The following is a 19,169-nucleotide window of genomic DNA, read 5'->3' as shown; positions in this document are numbered from 1 at the left end:
CACACACACACACACACACACACACACAGATTTTGGGGAGGACTCTCTGAGAACACAACGGCACCCCAAGGACAGAGACCAAACCAGAAACCAACTTGAACTTCAAGTTATCTTGGACTTCTGGCTTCCAGAGAGGAAACCACTCTGGGCCCAAAGTCGTCCATCTGTGGTATTTAGTTATGGCATCCTGAGCAGCCGACAATATAACCTGGATCACCTATGGCCCATACACACCACATGCCCATTTTATGTAGCCGACTCTGCTCACTGCGCACACCCAGATGTTCTGGGAACTTACTTGAGATAAAACACATCTGTGATCAGAAAATTCTGGCTTAATTGTTTTGCTGGGTCCTCCAATAGTTTGCAATCTGGGACTTAATAAAATTCTTTTGTAGACTGGGTTGTTACTTGCTCATAAAACCAGACGAAGCTTCAATAAATGCTACATTACAGATGAGCTCTGAAAACATGCTTAAGTAAGTCAGAAGCTAAGACCAAATATTATCATGTTCCATTCATATAAAATGTCCAGGCCAGGGATTTAGCTTAGGGATAGTTCATTCGCCAAACACACCAAGCAGCCTTCAGCTTCTTCCCCAACAATGAAAGGAAAAGAAGTCCACACCAGGCAAATGATTATGGACAGGGCTGGGTCAGGGAGGGAAGTGGAGTGTGGCTGCTAATGGCTGTGGGAACTCTTTCTGGAATGGTGGGAATGTTTTGGAACTAGATAGTGGCGGTGGTTGCACAACTTTGCCAATATATTAAAAACCACTGAATTGAATAGCTTAAAAGGGGCGAACTTTATGGAATGTGAAATATATCTCAGTAAAGCTCTTATAAACAAACTAATAAATCAAGCCGCAGCTCCCTCGAAGCCACACAGGTAACAGAATCAAAGCATGCCTGGCAGTACATCGGCACACTTCCCAGTGTATCGGGTACCCAGGCTTCTCTAGCGAGAGAAGAAACCTAGTCCTGAGGTCACGGAGACCAGGGCGAAGCCTAGAGTACAAGCAGGACCACAGGCACAGGCTATGTTTAGTCCCAGCCCTAGAGACAATGCTGCTGTGCACACAGGAAGGGAGAAATGTCCTAAGAACCTACTAGCATTCAAAGACCCTTGTGAAACCTCTATCCAGAACACACGCTAGGCATGCAGGTAGGTGCTTACTAAATTTACATACAGGCACACAGTAGGTGCTCACTGAATTTATTTTTCTTTCTTTCTTTCTTTCCTTCCTTCTTTCCTTCCTTCCTTCCTTCTTTTCTCCTCCCTCCCTCCCTCCCTCCCTCCCTTTTCCACAAGACAGGGTTTCTGCCCCTGGCTGTCCTAGAACTCACTCTGTAGACCAGGCTGGCCTCCAACAGAGATCCACCTGCCTCTGCCTCCCAAGTACTGGGACTAAAGGCATGCACTGCCACCGCCACCAGCAGACCTGAATTTACTTTTCTAATCACTGAGGTGAGGCAGCCACTTTTCCGAGGATTACAGAAGAGATGCTGAGGAACTGCCACAGCAGAGCCACTGTTCAAACCAGCAGATGCAGAGGCACAGGCTTCCGCTGTAACTCCTAATGAGAGTGGCTGAGGTTTCATTCGTCACTGCACCCATGTCTAACCCATCACAGATGAAGGATAAAACAAGATTCCCTTGACCTTCCTGGTCCAGCCTGTGAATTACCTAAGCAGCAGCAGAAACCATACAGATAAGATGTTTGAGGATAAACTACCATCCTGAAACAGCTTTGGCCCAGTAAGGAAACTGACCCAAGCAGCATCAGCATCAGCATCAGCATCAGCATCACCTCCTAGCCTATCTTTACAAGGATAAAACCAGTTTCAACCTCAAAGGTCATCTTAGTTTGCCTCTCCTGGAGTGATTCAGACAAGAATGAGTACAGAAGCCACTGGCAGCCAGAGGGAGATTTGCACGGGGTCCCAAGTTAAGTTTAAATTTTACAGACAACAAATACTCTTTAGTCTAACAAAAATACTTAGACAATGATTACAGTTAACATTTGCTACTGTCTGAAATGGAAAACAAACTGGGTGTTCATTTCCCAGCTAAATCCATGGGAAGTGGTCCCACCTGCAGGCCCAATGGTCTTAAGCCAGAAACGATACTGCATTATTTAAGGCCAGGCTCTCCCTCCACAGAAGCTGAGGGCAGGCTGTGGGCTCGTCTATGCTCCCAGAGACCAGCATCATGTGCAGCGGGGTATACCTGAGGCTTCTTCAGAAAGATGGACAGTTAGTTAGTCAGGCTTGCACAAAGACTTCACAAATAGTCTTTACAACCCCCCCCCAAAGCTGCAGGTATGGCCAGGAGAGCTTGGCTTAAGTTCTTCATTTAAAGGGTGAGTTAGGTTCAACCCAGACTCCAAGCAGGCTTTACCTAAGCAGATAGAGACCACCAAGAGTTCTACCATCCTCCTGTGCAAAACAGAGAATTTGAAAAATATATGTGTGTTAAGCAGATGATCAGGGGACTTCAGGGGCTGCTGTTATCTCTGATTATTATTTTTTACGAAGCTCATTTTTAATATTGACGCCTTTAGGGTGAATGTAAATAAACCTGATCACTCGATAAATTCAGTCTGTATTTTATTTCACAGGTTTACACTAAAACAACATAAATCTCTTATTTGGAGGCATCATCTCTCAAGATAACGGAAGCAGCACTGGGATTTTGATACCCACTTAAAAAAAAAAAAGTAATATAAACGAACGACTTCAGAGACATCTCCAGGTATGAATAAGCACAATGTTCATCAACTAGGAATCGGCCCATGGGATCTTCTTCCAGCCCTCATACTAAAGGGGACATTACACTGGACATTAACAGTCCCCAGAGACAACAGACCCTTGTTTGCATTTGAGAAGACAGTAAACGTGATCATTCCACACACAGAAAGATCAAACTGATTTCTTCAGTGAATCGGCCCTAGTTCCCCTACGAAGATTCCATCTATACACCAAGTTCAGTGAACAACGGTTTGGAAGGTACATAAAATCCGGTCACTGTTCTTTTACATTTGGAAGCTGACCTCGGCCCATATTGTATACCCTGTGTATATGTGCAGGATGGGAAGTATATGCCTATATATAAATATAAATACATTTAAAGCTAACTTTCAGTGTTCGGAAAAAACAAAAGCTATCCCCATATAACAGCCAAATTCCAACATAACTCAGTTTGGACACCTCATCTGGTGTGCACTGCGCTCATTGCCAGTGTAAACCCCACTGCGCCGGGCAGTGATATACTGTAATGTCACATCGCAATCTGGATTTACTATAAAGGGCCGCCGACGAGCTTCGGAGCCGTAAACATTGCAGCGAGGTGTATTTCACAGTGAGCTGGTTTTTATGAAGAACACTTCACCGCCCAGGCACGGCACTCGGGTGATGGATGGTGAAAGATGCATGACAAGCTTCATCATTGTTTGTAAATCTTAACTGTTCCTGCTCACTAACTCTGCAGGCAATTTTCAAAGACAGCAGCCGACAGAAGGACAGCACAGCTTTCCTGAAGGTTATTCAAGTTGTACTTGGCCTGGGCCGTGCCTCCAAAGAGCCGGGCAGGGAGAATAAACTCCTGAGTGACTCCTCTCTAGGCTGGACAACGCGCAGCTTCAAATCAGCCCCGAATGGGGAAGCGAACATCTGGCTGCTCGAACTTGAGCGGCTACAGCCACATTCCAGGGAGCCCAAGGCTGGAGCTTCAGGGCTTTGGAAACACTGGATGGGTGCTGTCCCCCAAACGGAAAGCGTCCAAGAGAGACTTGAAGATGCAGGACAGGTATTTCCATTTGAGCCACCAAAGGCCACTGAAAATGGTTATCTTTTGAAAAAATTATCTGGGAGGGCCAGTGAGATGGCTCCGTGCGTGAAGACATTTGCTGAGTCCTATTTTGGGGACCCGCATGGTGAAAGTACCATTCGCTGTCCACATACACCATGAATTCGCATGCACATACAGGCATTCATGCACATGAAAAATGAGGGTAATAAATAACTCTTACCTGGATAATACTGAAGTACTTTTGCTCAGTTAAAAATAAATAATAAGTAGTAGTATCATATAGAATAGTAAACTGGCTACTTCTAAGCTTAGGATCAAAGGACACTTAAGAAGTAGATTGTGGTGTTTCTATTTCTAATTATTTACTATTTCTATGATAGTCACTAGGTACCTAATCTTCCAATTCCTGCCCTCATCAAATGTGAACTGTACTCAACCCTCTCCTGTTAAATAAGAAGGAAATTCAAACAGAACCACAAAACTAAGTGGCCTTACAGTGTGTGTGTCAAGAGAAATGCCCTCCCGTGACCTACTGGCAGGTTCCAGGCTGTTACTAAAGATTTGTTCTGCGAGGTGACAGAGGGGACCCTCTAGACGTGGCACCCCCTGAAAGAGACCTGTGCTATGCGACTGTGGTTTGACATTCTACCACAACAGCAACAGAAACACTACTGTGGGCACGCCTAGGTTCTCTCCCACCCCAGCCACCAGCTCTCTGAACATATTTCAAACACAGACATGTCAGGCCATCTGGACAAGGAAGGCTTCCGAAAGTCTATGTCCTTTCCAATGCCCCAGCTCCCACACCTGCCATGTGGAAACCAGAACCTCTTTTCTTCCCTGCCTCTCAGCCACTGTCTCTGTGTCTATGCCTTGGTGCCCTCATCTGCCACACAGTGGGAATAATAATAATAACCAAGTTACACCAGTAAGCTGCTGCACCAATAAGTTGCACAGAACACTGTCCTGCAGACATTGCAGAAGTGACAGGCGTTTGTAAGGGAAACTCAAGAGCAAGAAGAGATGGGAAGGAAAACCAGAGAACGGCCAGAGAAAAGTGTTTCCATGGTGAGAGTGGTTTCCATGGTGAAGAGTGGACACGGGTCCACTGGTCCTTGCTTTTAAACACTAGGGGCAAAGCCTGGAGAGAGTCACAGAATCCTGGCAACTCTACTCTGGCAGTGGGGATATCGGTATAGCCTCCTCCGAGTCTCCTACAGAGCTGCATTCTTAATCAAAAGCCAGGCTCATGAAAAGAATTAAGTACAGAAAGTTAAGTTTCCCAAAGGCAAGATGTGCAGCCTGGCTGGCATCCATACACCCTACCTACAGGGACCTGAGCATCTCACTGAGCACCTTGACTTGGTGAGACACGAGTTCAAATCATCTGAGAGTGGGCTTCCTGTTCATTCAGGAGAACAAAAAGCGTCCTGGACGCCCACCCGCACCCCCTTCACGAGAAAACACCCTGGTAATGCCTGCTGTGTCAAGATGACTGATCCCACGCCTTACAGGACAGAGTCTGACCTCTGAGAGGCAGGTCCCTGAGAAGCACCGGCCATTACCAGATGACAGCCTGGTGGTGGCTTTGTTAAACATCCGCATTTTACAAGGAAGATATGCTGGGGGCGAACAGCTCTCAATCTTGTCCAGATTGCCTTCGCATGGTCTGCGTTTCATGGAGAAAGAAAAAGGGCCGGAGTGAAAACAGCCCAACAGCCCTGCCTGTCCTCCAGAGCACACCAACAAGTCTATACTGTTCTCTATAGTCTCTGGGAGTTGCTAATCCCCCCTATGGCCTCTTCCTCTTGCCCTAGTTTTTACTCACTGAGAAATGCCCATGTATTTTATTCCCAAATTAAAAATGTCTACCATTTTAAGTGCTTCAAAATATGGACATTATCCTCCTCACTCATGACAATGTCTAACTAATTTTGAAATCCCCAATCCATCATATCCAGACCCTGCATATCCTCAGTTCCACCAGGACCCCTGTTGGGCTAAAGCTAAGCCCTCCCATATGAAAGCAATACTTCAGTTTGCACAGCCCACTGCTCAGCACCTGCAGATACAGAAAAGGGGTAAAGGCAGGGTAGTGGCCTTTAGCTAACAGGAATGTGACAGGGAAGTCAGGGTGGACAGTACTGTCCCATGTTTTTCAGAGCTCTTGATGGATCCCTATGGGAAAACAGGTCCGCTGATGAAACTGACTTCCACTTCCCAGCCGATGGGACCGGATTTCCAAGATACCATATGAGCACTGCACTGGCTGCTGGGCCAGAGCTGAGAATCCAAACTAGCTCTCCCCACTTGCTCCACGGAATGCTCCTGTCACCTCTCTTCAAAGCAAGAGTTGACCATAAAAGAGCTGTTCTTTGAAATGTGGCAAACAAGCCTCTTCTGAGAGCTCCAAGTTTAAATTAAGGCTGACATTTTCTAAACACTGCATGAAACACTGCCTGCCTGCTTGCCTCCTCTTCCCTCCCTCCTTCTTCCCTCCCTCTCTTTTCCTTCCCTCTCTCCCTCTCTGCTTCTCCCTTCCTGTCTACTTTGGTTTTCTGAGACAGGGCTTCCCTATGTAGCCCTTGGCTATCTTGGAACACACTCTGTAGACCAGGCTGGCCCTAATATCAGAAATCTGCCTGCCTCTGCTTTCTGAGTACCATTCACCACTTTCTCAAGTCAAGAAGAGACAAGAGCCAGCGTTTTCTCCTACAGTCTGGGTCCCACAGCTCAGGGCAGAGAGCACTGGACAAAACCAGTCCTTAATTAATGTCTTGGGCCCAGTTTCTGTAGGACTCAGACAGACTGACACGGTGCGGTAACATTTTCCTCTACAGCAAGAACTGCTGGCAACAGCAGCACTAACACTCGGGGGGTGGGGTGGGGGGGTAATGACACTGGACCCCATCAGAACCTCACCGCATCCCACGCAGCCTCTCAGAGCACTCACCCACACCATCTATAGCAGACTTGAGCTTCTTCACACTGGACATTGCCAAAACCTCCCAACATCCATGTGACCTCACCCTCCACAGCAGGAGGAGGCCAGACCCCGGGAACGGACTACTGTAATCCAGGTTATAGAGTGGCCGATCCACAGGCCCATTTTAACTAAGCAGACTCTTCAACCACTCCACAGCCACTTACCATAGGTCAGTCCCTCTGCGAGGCACCCATGACAGACATCCAATGGTGCTTCCAAAGGGAGGCATAACCTCTGCACTCCCACCTGGGCCACCCAGAGACAAAGGGCAACTCCACCACAGAACACTAAGCACGACACAGGTGACTGCACAGCCATTCTGCCGGCAGTCTGGCAGTGTGGAGGACAGACACCCAGTGTCAGGGAATGCACAACAGCCTGGGACACCATCAGAGAAGCAGACCAAAACCTTCTAAGTGTGTTTGTCTTCCCCAGGTGACCTAAACCTCACTGCAGGTGCTAATCTGCCATCTAGGAACTTTTACTTAAGAAAGCGACACGTGGAAAACGTGCCTCTTCACAGACACTACCTGTACGTGAGGGAGCACAGTAAAGAAAATGCAGACAGGACCACTCCGTGATTTTATTATAGATATGAGAGCAGAGAGACAGAGGAGCAGGCTAGACATGGTAAGGGAGGGAAAGCGAAGGATGGAGACAGCAAGACAGCAGAAGACAGAAGAGAGGATGGAGTGAGCAAGACAGCAGAAGATAGAAGAGAGATAGAAGAGAGCCTAGCAAGAAAATGGGAGAAGTGGGGAGGGGAGGGGGAGAGAGAGAGAATGGCTGGGTCATAAAGTATGAGCTGAAGAGAGTTTAGGGTATGGGAGGAGGTGAGTAGGGCTAGCCTGGCTTTGAAATGGATACAGGATACTTTGTGAGCCTGGCATCCAGTGGGCTCTGATATGCTGATAGAAGCCACAGGTAGCCACATGTCCCTTCTGCCAGGCTAGGAAAATGACTCCTTTTGACAGACAGGGAAAAGCTTTCTCAAGCTCCTAGGGACACTGTGGGGGGGGGGGTTTGTTTGTTTGCGTGTGTGTTTGTTTGTTTGTTTGTTTTACCTAATGGCCAGAAATCCTCCTACAGCCCAGGTTGAGCTCATTTCTAGATATACGAACCTTTAAGACTACCCGAAACTAACTACTTCCCACCTATAGCCACACGTACACCTAGTTAGACAGAGGCATTGCTGGGCACCTCTGTGTCATCCCTTCCTACGTGGGTTATCGCGTCCTGAATGTTCCCACGCACAGCCGCTTCCCAACACCCTCCATGCGTTGCTATGACCTGGCCATGCTCTCTGCACACCAGCCTTCCACACGGGCAAACCACTGATTTCCGAACAACACGTAGGTGAGGACCTTCACTGTATTGACTTGAAGTCTCTAATCTTCTTTGACTCGATACTTTTATAGTAGAATAAAGATGAATTGTGAGAGCCATAATTGAGAAAATTGGAGAACAAGTTAGTGTTGGTTAGGATACGAGGAAATGGGAGCCTTCATATACTGGTGGGAATGTAAGATGGGGTAGTCGCTATGAGTCCAGGTTTATGTGCCCCCCAAAATTAAATAGAAAACTCCCACAGGACCTAGGAATTCTACTCTGGATGGTTAGGATGGACCTACACTAAAAGGCCGGGTCTCCTCTGATGTGGCAGAACCTGAAGAAGGTTGCAGAGCCTTGCACCACAGCTCTGTAATCTAAGGAGACAAGAAGATGGCATGTTCAAAGCCTGGCTGGACTACTCGCTGGGTTCGAAGCCTGCCTTCATTGGGGTTTCATTGCTGTTGGGTTCGAAGCCTGCCTTCATCAGGATTTCATTGCTGTGAGGAGACACCATGACCAAGGCAACTCTTATAAGGGACGACATTTAATTAGGGCTGGCTTACAGAGTTAGAGGTTCAATCCATTATCCTCAAGGAGGAAGCATGGCAGCATCCTGGCAGGCATGGTGCTGAAGGAGCTGAGAGTTCTATATCTTGTTCCAAAGGCAAACACAGGAGGAGACTGGCTTCCACGTGGTTAGGGGGAGGGTCACCAAGCCCACCACCACAATGATACACTTCCTCCAACGAGGCCACATCTACTCCAACAAGGCCACGTAATAGTGCCACTCTGGGCCAAGCATATTCAAACTACACAAGGCCAGCCTTGGCCACCTGTCAAAACCTCCTAGCAAGACAGATATAACAAGGGTGGGGGTGGGGGGTACATCTCAGTACACTCCTAGCCTAGTATGTGCCAGACCTTAGGTTCAGCTCCCAGTGGGAGGCACTTGGGTCACTGAAACATACCCTTGAAGAAGGAAGTGGGACCCTAGCCTCCTCCTGTTGCACCTGTCACCTGGCTGATGAGGACATCTGTCACCTGGCTGATGAGGTCGGCAGTTTTACTCCACTGTGTACTTTTGCCCTGTGGCCCCGACCACCAGAAACCCAAAGCAATGGGCTACTCCAAAACTGTGAGTCTCAAGAACCATGAGTCAAAATAAACTCTCACTCTTTGGAGGCTACTAGATTCAGTCATTTTGTTATAGTAACGAAAGCTGACTAGTCTATACCTCTAGGTATGTGTCCAGAAGAACACAGAACAGGTAACCAAATAGGCTTTGTCTTGAGTATTTTGCCAGCACTATCCATTCACAAGATTCAAAGGATGGCAGTAATCTAAAGGTCCATCAAAAGACGAATGAACAAAATACAATACGTTCAAGCCACAGAATACTACTCGGCCATAAACATGAACAAAGTCCTGATTCATGCTAAAGTGTGAATGAGCCATGGGAACAAGAGGTTAAGAGAAAGAACCAGACACAAACCACCATGTGTCGCCTACTGCATCTGCACGGGACCGTCTGCAGGCAGAAAGCAAGCTAGTGGTTACCAGGAGCTCAGGAAAGGGAGACTGCGCATGACCACTTCATAGAGAGAGGTTCCTCTTCAGGCAGTTAAGTGTGACTTAGAATGACGTGACATACACAACACCCCCCACCGTACAGTTTCGGATGCCTCACGATTATATGAGGTGCAAATAAATTACTGCAACAGTGAAAGACAAAACGCACACGGGTGGTGCATATCTATACTTGTCGGCAAAACATGCACAAGAATTTTTCTTAGTTAAAAACAAAAAGAAAAAAAATAGCATGTTTAGGAACAGAAGTCTACTCTTATCACAAGTATTCAGAAAGGAGAAGAACGGCGTTGAGAATAAAACAACTTCGAATTTCGTATCTGACATTGGGGTTTTCGTTAGGTGGTTTTGGCTCCTGGGGAGCACGACACTGGCTCAGATGAGAAAAACTTATTGACAATACATGTGTGTTGTTATACACTGAATTACATAGGGCTTTTTTAAGGTAATAGTTTATAGTATGATTCTTTGTGGCTTTTTCTTTCTTTTTTTTTTTAAGATTTATTTACTCACTGTATGTATGTGAATACACTGTTGCTCTCTTCAGACACACCAGAAGAGGGCATCGGATCCCACTACAGATGGTGGTAAGCCACCATGTGGTTGCTGGGGATTTGAACTCAACCTCTGGAAGAGCAGTCAGCACTCCTAGCTGCTAAGCCATCTCTCCAGCCCTCCTTGTGGCTTTTTCAGTTAGTTATCCATTTGTTACTTTGCCTGCCTCCCTCCCCACTCCCATGATGAAGGAGTTCCCCTCCTTCCCCCTGAGCAAATACATAAATGTAACAATGCTGAGAAAGAAGCCATGAATTTAAAGAAGAGAGGGGGGTAAAAAGAGTATGCAGGAGGGCCTGCAGGGAGGGATGAGAAGGAAGAAATGTGGTAATTAAAACACAATCTTAAAACTAAACAAGCAAAAAGATACTTTAAAAGAACGGAATGAATCTATAAAAAGAATAAAACAAAGAAAAACCAATTCGAAGTTGAATTCTTTACAGGACATTCATTTGTTTTCTACACAGGATACAAGGAGAAAATGAATCACTTTCATCCGGCTATAGACCCTATAGGGGTCTACAGGGAACCACATATAGTGATTCCCTATAGCTATGGGGAACTACATTAATAACCTGCCTAGTAAGAGAGTCCCAATTAGTGCAATAGTGGCACAGGTATTAAGGGAGTAACCAATCAATTTCTGATTGGATTTAAGATGCAGACCACAAAATAGTACCATACCTGACACTGTCAACAAGGTCAAGAACCTAGGGCTAGATAGGCCCTAGAGGACAACCTACTGCTCTTTATTCTATTAAATAAAAACAGTACTAAAACTACTCCTAATGACTTACTGCTGGGCTGCAAACCTCTCCCCCCTCATCAGGCAAGCTTCTTTTTGCAATAGATGGTAGTTACTACAGAGAGCCCCAACGGGTCACCGTGAAAAGAGTTAAGAGAGTTTAGAGTGCTCAATGTGACATTCATGTCACTTCCCTTCTCCTCGAGGGTCAAGAAGAGTTTAAGAGTCAGAGGTGGAGGGGGTAAGAGGGAGGGAAAGATTGGGTAGATAAGAAGGTGGAATGTCTAGAAAGAGTTGTAGGACAGTCTCAAAGAATTAAGGAAACAATCCCCCAAAGCTCGTGTGAGCCAAGCACTGAAAACCACAGCTCCCCACTGGGTACCATCCCAACCCAGACTCCCACCACAGAAAGAACTTACCACTGGCTTTGGCTTCTGAGTAGGAGGGGCCTTCCTCGAAGGTAAAGATCTGGGACATGCTCTGGCCCAGGTAGGAGGGAGGCCCGTAGTATGAGTGCATCCGGTACTGGGAGCTCACTGGGTGGCGGCTCTCTGAGGTCTTCATCTGTTTACGAAAAATTAAAAGACACCTTTGTTATAGTTTGAATACGAAACGTCCCCTAGAGGATCATGGGTCCAAGGCCTGGTCCCCATGGTACTAACTTGAGAAATGCTAGACATGTTAGGAGATGCAGCCTAACTGGAGGAAGCAGGCTGCTGACAGAGGGGCAGACTTTAGAGAATACTTGGTCTTTGACCTTCCCAGTGTCTGTCTGTCTGTCTGTCTGTCTGTCTGTCTGTCTTTCCTTCCTGTGCCCCACAAGGTGCTTTGCTCTGCCACAAACTCCAAACTTCTAATTCAGCACATCTTATATACTGAGGCAGTGTCTCTCGCTTAAGCCCAGAGTTCACCAATTCAGCTACTCCGACTGGCCAGCTTGCTCCACAGATCCTGAGGACAGCAGGTGGGTTCTCAGGCCCACCCCACATTTATGGAGACGCTGTGCATCTGAACTCTGATCCTTATGCTTGCAAGGCAAACACTTTACCCACTGAGCCACATCTTCAGCCTGCCTGAGACTGTTTTCCTGACTCTGTAAGGGCTTCAGCAGTGAAGAACTCCAACACCCTTCAAACTAAAGCTGGAGACGTCACAGGAGCCAGTTACTCAGTCTGAAAGGCGAGCAGTGGAGTAACTGAGGGGCCAGCTTCAAGCACAGATGCCCATGTAAAAAGTGGGCCCCTTGCTCTGAGTTCTGAGTTAGTCACATCTCCCTAAGGTCTGCTGGTATCTACAAGTCTGCTCTTCAAACAAAGTGGTTTTCAATATTCCCTGTGTACAAAGTATTGGGACTTGAGCCCGCAAGCTCTGCACACATTTTTCTTTTGCCGTACAAATATTAAAATAGTTAATGAATATTCACTATAATGTCACAGCAAGAGTCAACAAGCATGGTACTATAGATGGTCCAGTAGTAAATAGTTCAGGACTTTCTGGGGGTATCTTTAGGCAACAACAAATGAATGGGCATGACTGTGTCCCAACAAAACTTTATTTATAAATATGTGGACTGGCTCTCAATCTTGACTCTCACTGGAATAAAGGAAGGAGCTGATGCCTTGGACTCCCCCCCCCCCGCCCCCGTCCCCAGAAGATCTGGTTCAATTGGTCTGGGATAGTCCAAACCCTGGGTCTTTCTAAAGCTTGCTGGGCAATTCTAACATGTCACCATGACTCACTCATACTCTAAAATTACCAATATGTATCCATATACCAGAGAAGAACAAGATCCCATGTAGTAAAAAAAAAAAAAAAAAAAAAAAAAAAAAAAAACTTTCAAAAGGTTGAGTCTGACCAGTGGATTGGTCAACTGCTGCCATCCCAGAATGTACGCTACTCCAAAAGCTATGCAGACAAATGGCATTCTCTCACACAGCTCACTGAAAACAAGCGCTGTTTCAACACACATGTATGTTTATCATCTCCTGTTTAATCCTTTCTCTTCCCTGAACGCATCAATAACTGTGATTACTTCACACTTGAAATTGATTTATTTGTATTCAACTGTTTCCCCAAAACGTCCTTGAGACCACAACTCCCAGAAGACTTCCAGCCAAAGGGGGAAAAAAGAATGCAAAAGAGCAAACTCCATTTGAGGTCATTAAACTGTGAACTTACTGAGGTCATCAGCCATGCCAGCTACATCCAACTCAAAGAATAACCCATAAGAGCTGAGGAGATGGCTCAGCCATTAGAGGTTAAACTCCCCCCACCCCCCAAAATGTAAGACTGACACAAATAATCTTGTGCTCACAAGCATGCACGGGAGGAAGGATTTGTGTTTCTAAGAATACAGAGCCCTCTGAAGCACAAAGTTTAAACCGAGTTGATGTTCACCTGAGAAGGCCTGGGAATAACTCCAAGTCACTTCCTGCTCACTTCTAACTTTCGACAGACAGACAGACAGATGATAGGTACGTAACACAATCCTGCTACTCTGGGCTTAGACAAGATGGGTGGATAATGGAGCCTTTGAAATGTATTTGATCTTAAATTACTAGTTTTCAATTGGGGGCAGCCTTGTCCCTGGGGGGCAGGGGGGGGAGATTTGATATCTGGAAACATGTTTAATTGTCACATCTGGGAGCAAAGAGGCTTGCTACCGGCATTTAGAGATAGTCCCACAAGACCCATGGCAGTGCCCCTGACAATCAAGTAATAGACCTCAACACAGCAACTGTGCCAAGGTTGGGAAATCTGTTCCAAACTAATGTAGTAGCCTGAAGGCCCTTCCCTCACCTCTGGGCGAAAGGCAACCACAGTGGCAAATGGGGAACTTGTTCAGTTATGTTAATGGGTGACATTACTTACTACACACACACACTGTTATACAGTGCTAACTTGTTTCTTTTGAGCTTTTCCTTATTGTTGTTCCTTTATATTACACAAATAAGCCACGCAAAGCCTGAAAATCCAAGATTCCAATGAATTATATCTGCTATTATCATTAGCACGTGGTGGCTGGCAAGCCTGTGAAGGACACTGTGGAGAGGGCGCCTACCAGGAGGACCACACTGAAGATGCTGAAGAAAGTGCGAGTTGTTTATCTTTATCCAAACATGGGTTGGATGTTCCTCTCCTGAGAGCAGGATGGAGAAGAAGAAGAGAGAAGGGGAAAGAAAGGCGATTGGCAGAACGCCAGTAATTTAAGAACCAATACATCTCAGCTGTCTTCAACTGTAACTTCCAAAGCAACAGCAGTAGAAAGGTGCGTGTAAAACCAAGGGAACTCCTGTAGACAGGGCTCTTCCTGGATGAATGTAAAAAGGGGTTTAATCATCTCAGCAAAGTCAAAAAGGGAAAGATATAGGATGCACTAGCACATCATGTGCAAACACAGAACCAGCCGGGCGTGGTGGCGCACGTCTTTAATCCTAGCACTCGGGAGGCAGAGGCAGGCGGATTTCTGAGTTCGAGGCCAGCCTGGTCTACAAAGTGAGTTCCAGGACAGAAAGCCTCTCTCTGGGTCTCCAAATCCAGTGACTCCTAAGCCAAAGGAAGACACACACACACACACACACACACACACACCCATGGGACTTCGGGATCTTATCTGCTTCTAAGTGGTTCACTGTGCTTGTCTTCACCATAAAAGCCACTCATCTGTGGCTATTGCTTATCTAAAACAAACGAACAAAAAACCCCCAAGTGCACATTTTCAGCCACGCCGCTCAGTGTCGTCACTCTCTGTTCTGGTGCCCTGACCTTTCTTAAGACTGTCTCCTAACGTACAGAACTGGTCTGCAACAGGAGAATCCCTTTGAGTCCAGAAGTTCCACGATCAACAAAACCAATGAAAAAGCAAACATAAAATCAGAGTGAGCAGAGCGTGCACACGATGGGTCTAGGAGCTCTGCGGTGGAGCAGCTTTCTGTGAGTGTCCGTGTGCATAAATACACATGGAAGCTCATTTTCCTACTGTGGCTCTCAGACTCGAGCACCTAAGACACCAGTGTTGTTAACCAGATATAACAATTACCTTCAAAAACAGGTCCCTGGAGAGAAACTGCCAGGTAGAATTCAAAGTGTTCTCTTTTCCTGGAGCCTGAAAGATCTTGGTATATTCGAGGGGGCTCTTTAAAGAGAGAGGGCTGGTGGTCCGGAATGATGTCTAGTGTAGGACTAGCTTGGGTCTTTATCATCTTTGCGAAGTCTACAAAGAATCATGTGGACTCAGAGAGAACCTCGTGTATAGTCTGATTCACAATCTGAAATTCTGGCACTGAGATAGCTCACTAGGGAGATTCTCGTGCTGTGCAAACACTAGGAGCTGCATTTAAATCCCCAGCACCCACAGAAACAACCTGCCAGGAGTAGTTACCAACACACTTACTATAGTAACCCCAGTCCTGGCAGGGAAATGGGGAAAGTGGGACTTGTACAAAAGCCTACCTCCAGATTAAATGAGACCTTACCTCAAGTGAATACAGCAGGGTGTGACTGAACAGGACACCCAACGGCATCCTCTGGTCAACAGACTTGTGCACATGACACACATGGGCACAAACCACACATTCATTCACTCATTCATTCACTCACTCACTCACACACACAGACATAAGTACAATCAATCATTCAATAAATAAATAATAGAAGTCCCATCCTAACTTTTCAACCAAACTTACATAGCCAGGCATAAAATAAATGCCCACACCAGTTACATAAAATCCAACATGTACAAACACCAGTAAAACAGCTGGAAGAAAAGACATGCCAAACTTATATAAATTTACAGCCTTAAAACTACCTAAAAATTATCTATACATTGGCCTTTCTACTCTGCTAACACACTGAATGTCTGATGGCACTGTACAGCAACCCTCTAGACTTGTGGCGGAGGGCTGGCAGGGTTCCCTTAATGTTAATATCCTGATAAAATACTAGTTATACTGACTACAGGAGTAAGAAAACTTCGGCGCAAGAAAGTCTTTGTTGAAAGATACAAAAGACTTGTCCTGATACCTCACTGGGTCTTCAGAATTTAACAACCATGAACACATGGAGCCACTGCTAGCAGTCAAATAGCTTGGTTCTGCTCAGAGGCACCAAGGAAAGAAGGCAGGGCTGGATGTGAGCCGCCCAGGAGCGCCTGATCTCTTCCACTGAGCCAAGACACCTTGCTAATCATCAATGGCAATACCTGCTTATTTAAAGATCTATCTGCTGCCACCACCACTCAACAAACCCAGCTCTTTTCATTGCTTTGCCTCTGCCACAAGTTAAGAAACTTCATTTCGGATACTTTGAAAATGAGGAGAAAGACTGCCAGCAACCGCATGTTCAGGGACTTTGATTTTAAAGCAAGGCACATCAGAGTCATCTATATGTGTTCCCAACATGATGGACAAACTTAATTAACCTTTGCTACTCTGTCCCAACCTACTGTTTTAGACAAAGCTAGTGACCCAGAAACAATATGTTACCATCAGAATCCCCATGGCAGATACCAAGAGATATAGCCCTATCAGCAGTATCGGGACATAAGGCACTTGGATTAGCTGCTTTAAGAAATATGGATTATATTCATGTCACACATGAGCTGTCAGAAACATTAGGATACTTTTAGCATAAATCAGCAGTGTGAAGGCTATCTTATGAGAACTGAATATGACAGACTGCCTGCAGAGCAAGGTGAGGTTGTCTAGGGCCACCTTCCGAGTGGACACAAAGGCGCTGGCTCACACGCTGTCCCCTTGCAAAATGCTTTATAAAGATTCCAGTGCAGACTGGTGACTGCTGGTGGACACACCCCAAGCCCATGAGTGATGTGAAGAAGCCCACCCCCCTCCTAGACCATCATGGGGACAGGTTACATCAGCTCAGAACGGGAGCGCACGCAAGAGCGTGTGTGTGTGTGTGTGTGTGTGTGTGTGTGTGTGTGTGTGTGTGTGTGTGTCTATGTGTTGCACACTCACACGCACATGGGAGAAACATGTCTGAGAAGCAGCATGTTTAAGTGTAACTACAATTGTCAGGCTCAATACAAAGACTAGGAACTGTGCTGTGCCCTACAAAGGCAACAGAGGCATTCTGGGAAGGAAGAGCCCTCCACTGCAGGCAAAGCATGTTCACATTCCCGCTACCCACTAACCAGCAGTGTGAGAATGTTGAGTGAGTTTCTCTCCCCGGGCCTCAGTTTCCACACTCAAGTGGGGCTAAGAAGACCTGACAAGGCTGTGTGGCTGGCCCCCAAAATACGGGACATGAAGTGGTATTCATTCATGGTGGACCACATTCAAAGACCCTGTACGGAATCAAGGTAAACATGCTTTCCTATCATATACTTTTAAAAATCATCTACATATATACATATTTTGCTGGATGGTTGAAAAGTTCCACTATGAGATGTCTCTACACATCAGTATTTTGTTTGTTTGTTCTTGTTTTTCAAGACAAGAGTTTCCCTGTGTAGCCTTAGCTGTTCTGGAACTCACTCTGTAGGTCAGGATGGCCTCTAACTCACAGAGGTCCACCTGCCTCTGCCTCCCGAGTGCTGGGATTAAAGGTGTGCACCATCACCACCTAGCTGCATTTCAATATATTTAAAGCTCAAAAAACAACTCAATATTCAAAACTCTACATTGTACACACACACACACACACACACACACACACACACACACACACACACGTTCCAGGGCTTCTCATTTTCTAGTTCTATATGAATACAAGACACAGCATTGGAGTATCTGCCTTCTTTCTCTCAGTACTGGTTGGCTATCTTATGAGAACTGAATATGACAGAATAAATAGAAATGGCCAAAAAGACTATTTGTGCCAAGATATGTGATGAGAAAACGTATAAAAAAATTGAAGTGAAAGGCTAACAGTTTCTTTTGCTTCTCACTGTCCTTCGAACCAACCAAGAAAGGGGCACACCAAGGGTGACCCCTAGAGGACGTGTGGGACAAGAAGAAGAGGGTGTGGAGAAGTCTCTTAGATGCAAGTGTATTCTTTGTAGAGAATTTTAAAAGAAGGAGACTAACTACATGCCTGTCTGGTTCTCGCTGACATCACGTGCTGGCAATTCTAAACAAAGAGCTGATAAAACGCCCCCTCTCCCAGCTCCCAGCAGGTCCCCTCCCCCAGCTCCCAGCAGGTCCTGTCCGGACCTGCCTTTCTACAGTGCAGCAACCCCACCCCCACCCCCAGAAAGCTCTGCCCTCAATACTTGACAATGATGCTCAAGTGCTTCCATGTATAGCCAGGCACTTGAGAGTGGCCGTGAATGGATAAGGCTTCCTTATCTATGTCTTACAACACATTAAACATATTTTATAATTGTGTCCTCTTCTCTCTCTTGTACTTCTAATACCGAATTAAAACGAAACAACAAAAGGACCAGCCTGTGTCTGCTATGTATGTATTCCTTTGATTTTAGTCTTTACTTAAGTACTGAGGAACACTCAACACATCACAGAAATGTGGGTCTCAAGGCATGTGAGCCCCATCCAAGTACTTATATGTTCTGAGAAGCATCTAATCTTATTATATCAGACTCACATCTATCATCAAGAAAACAAAAGTTAGGGCAAAAGGCAAATGTAAATAAATAAGATTTGGGTCACTAGCCCAAGGAAATCAAACGTTAACGCTTTCAACCCCAGTGATCTAACGTTCAAACATACCATACAATTCCCCCATGGTGTTGCTCTGTCACACAGCGCAAATGATGGGACAACCTGGCAGCAGGGTGCTAACAGTCTCCTTCCAACCTCCAGGTCAATAGTCAGCCAATCAACTACTCCAGCACATGACAATATGAGTCTACTCAGAGCAGATGGAGCTGAACCACCTAAGGATGGTGACCAGTCTGCAGCACAGCACGGCACCTAAGGCCTCTTCCAAAGGTTTCAGCAGATCTGTCACATTCTGGATGTCCTGGGATCCTCTTGGGGTTGCTAGGCCAGGCTGAAAATCAGCTCCTTGGGGTGCCCAAGGCCTTACTCCACCCCTGGCGTTCTCCTGAGTCAGGTTTATCTGCTCCCGGCTGCCCTCAGTTTCCCAGAAGCCAGTCCAATTTTCTCCTGGGATCTGCTTGCATTTAGCTAAGTGTGCTCTGTAAAATATGGGCATTCCTCAGCCCCGCCCCA

The 19,169-nt window shown here is 46.1% G+C and overlaps 1 protein-coding gene across 1 annotated transcript in view; it reads right to left on the bottom strand.

Moving 5' to 3' along the window:
- Dmrt1 (doublesex and mab-3 related transcription factor 1) overlaps positions 1 to 19,169 on the bottom strand; it is a 100,139-nt gene that overhangs the window by 34,900 nt on the left and 46,070 nt on the right. The window contains exon 4 of the mRNA XM_021152024.2: positions 11,436 to 11,580. Within this exon, the coding sequence (XP_021007683.1) occupies positions 11,436 to 11,580 (145 nt within the window). The remainder of the gene's footprint in view (positions 1 to 11,435; positions 11,581 to 19,169) is intronic.

This window comes from Mus caroli, chromosome 19 (genome assembly GCF_900094665.2).
Source record: "Mus caroli chromosome 19, CAROLI_EIJ_v1.1, whole genome shotgun sequence".
In the NCBI taxonomy this organism is placed as follows: Eukaryota; Metazoa; Chordata; class Mammalia; order Rodentia; family Muridae; genus Mus; species Mus caroli.
The sequence above is the reverse complement of the archived record's forward strand: the minus strand, read 5'-3'. Positions and strand labels throughout refer to the sequence as shown.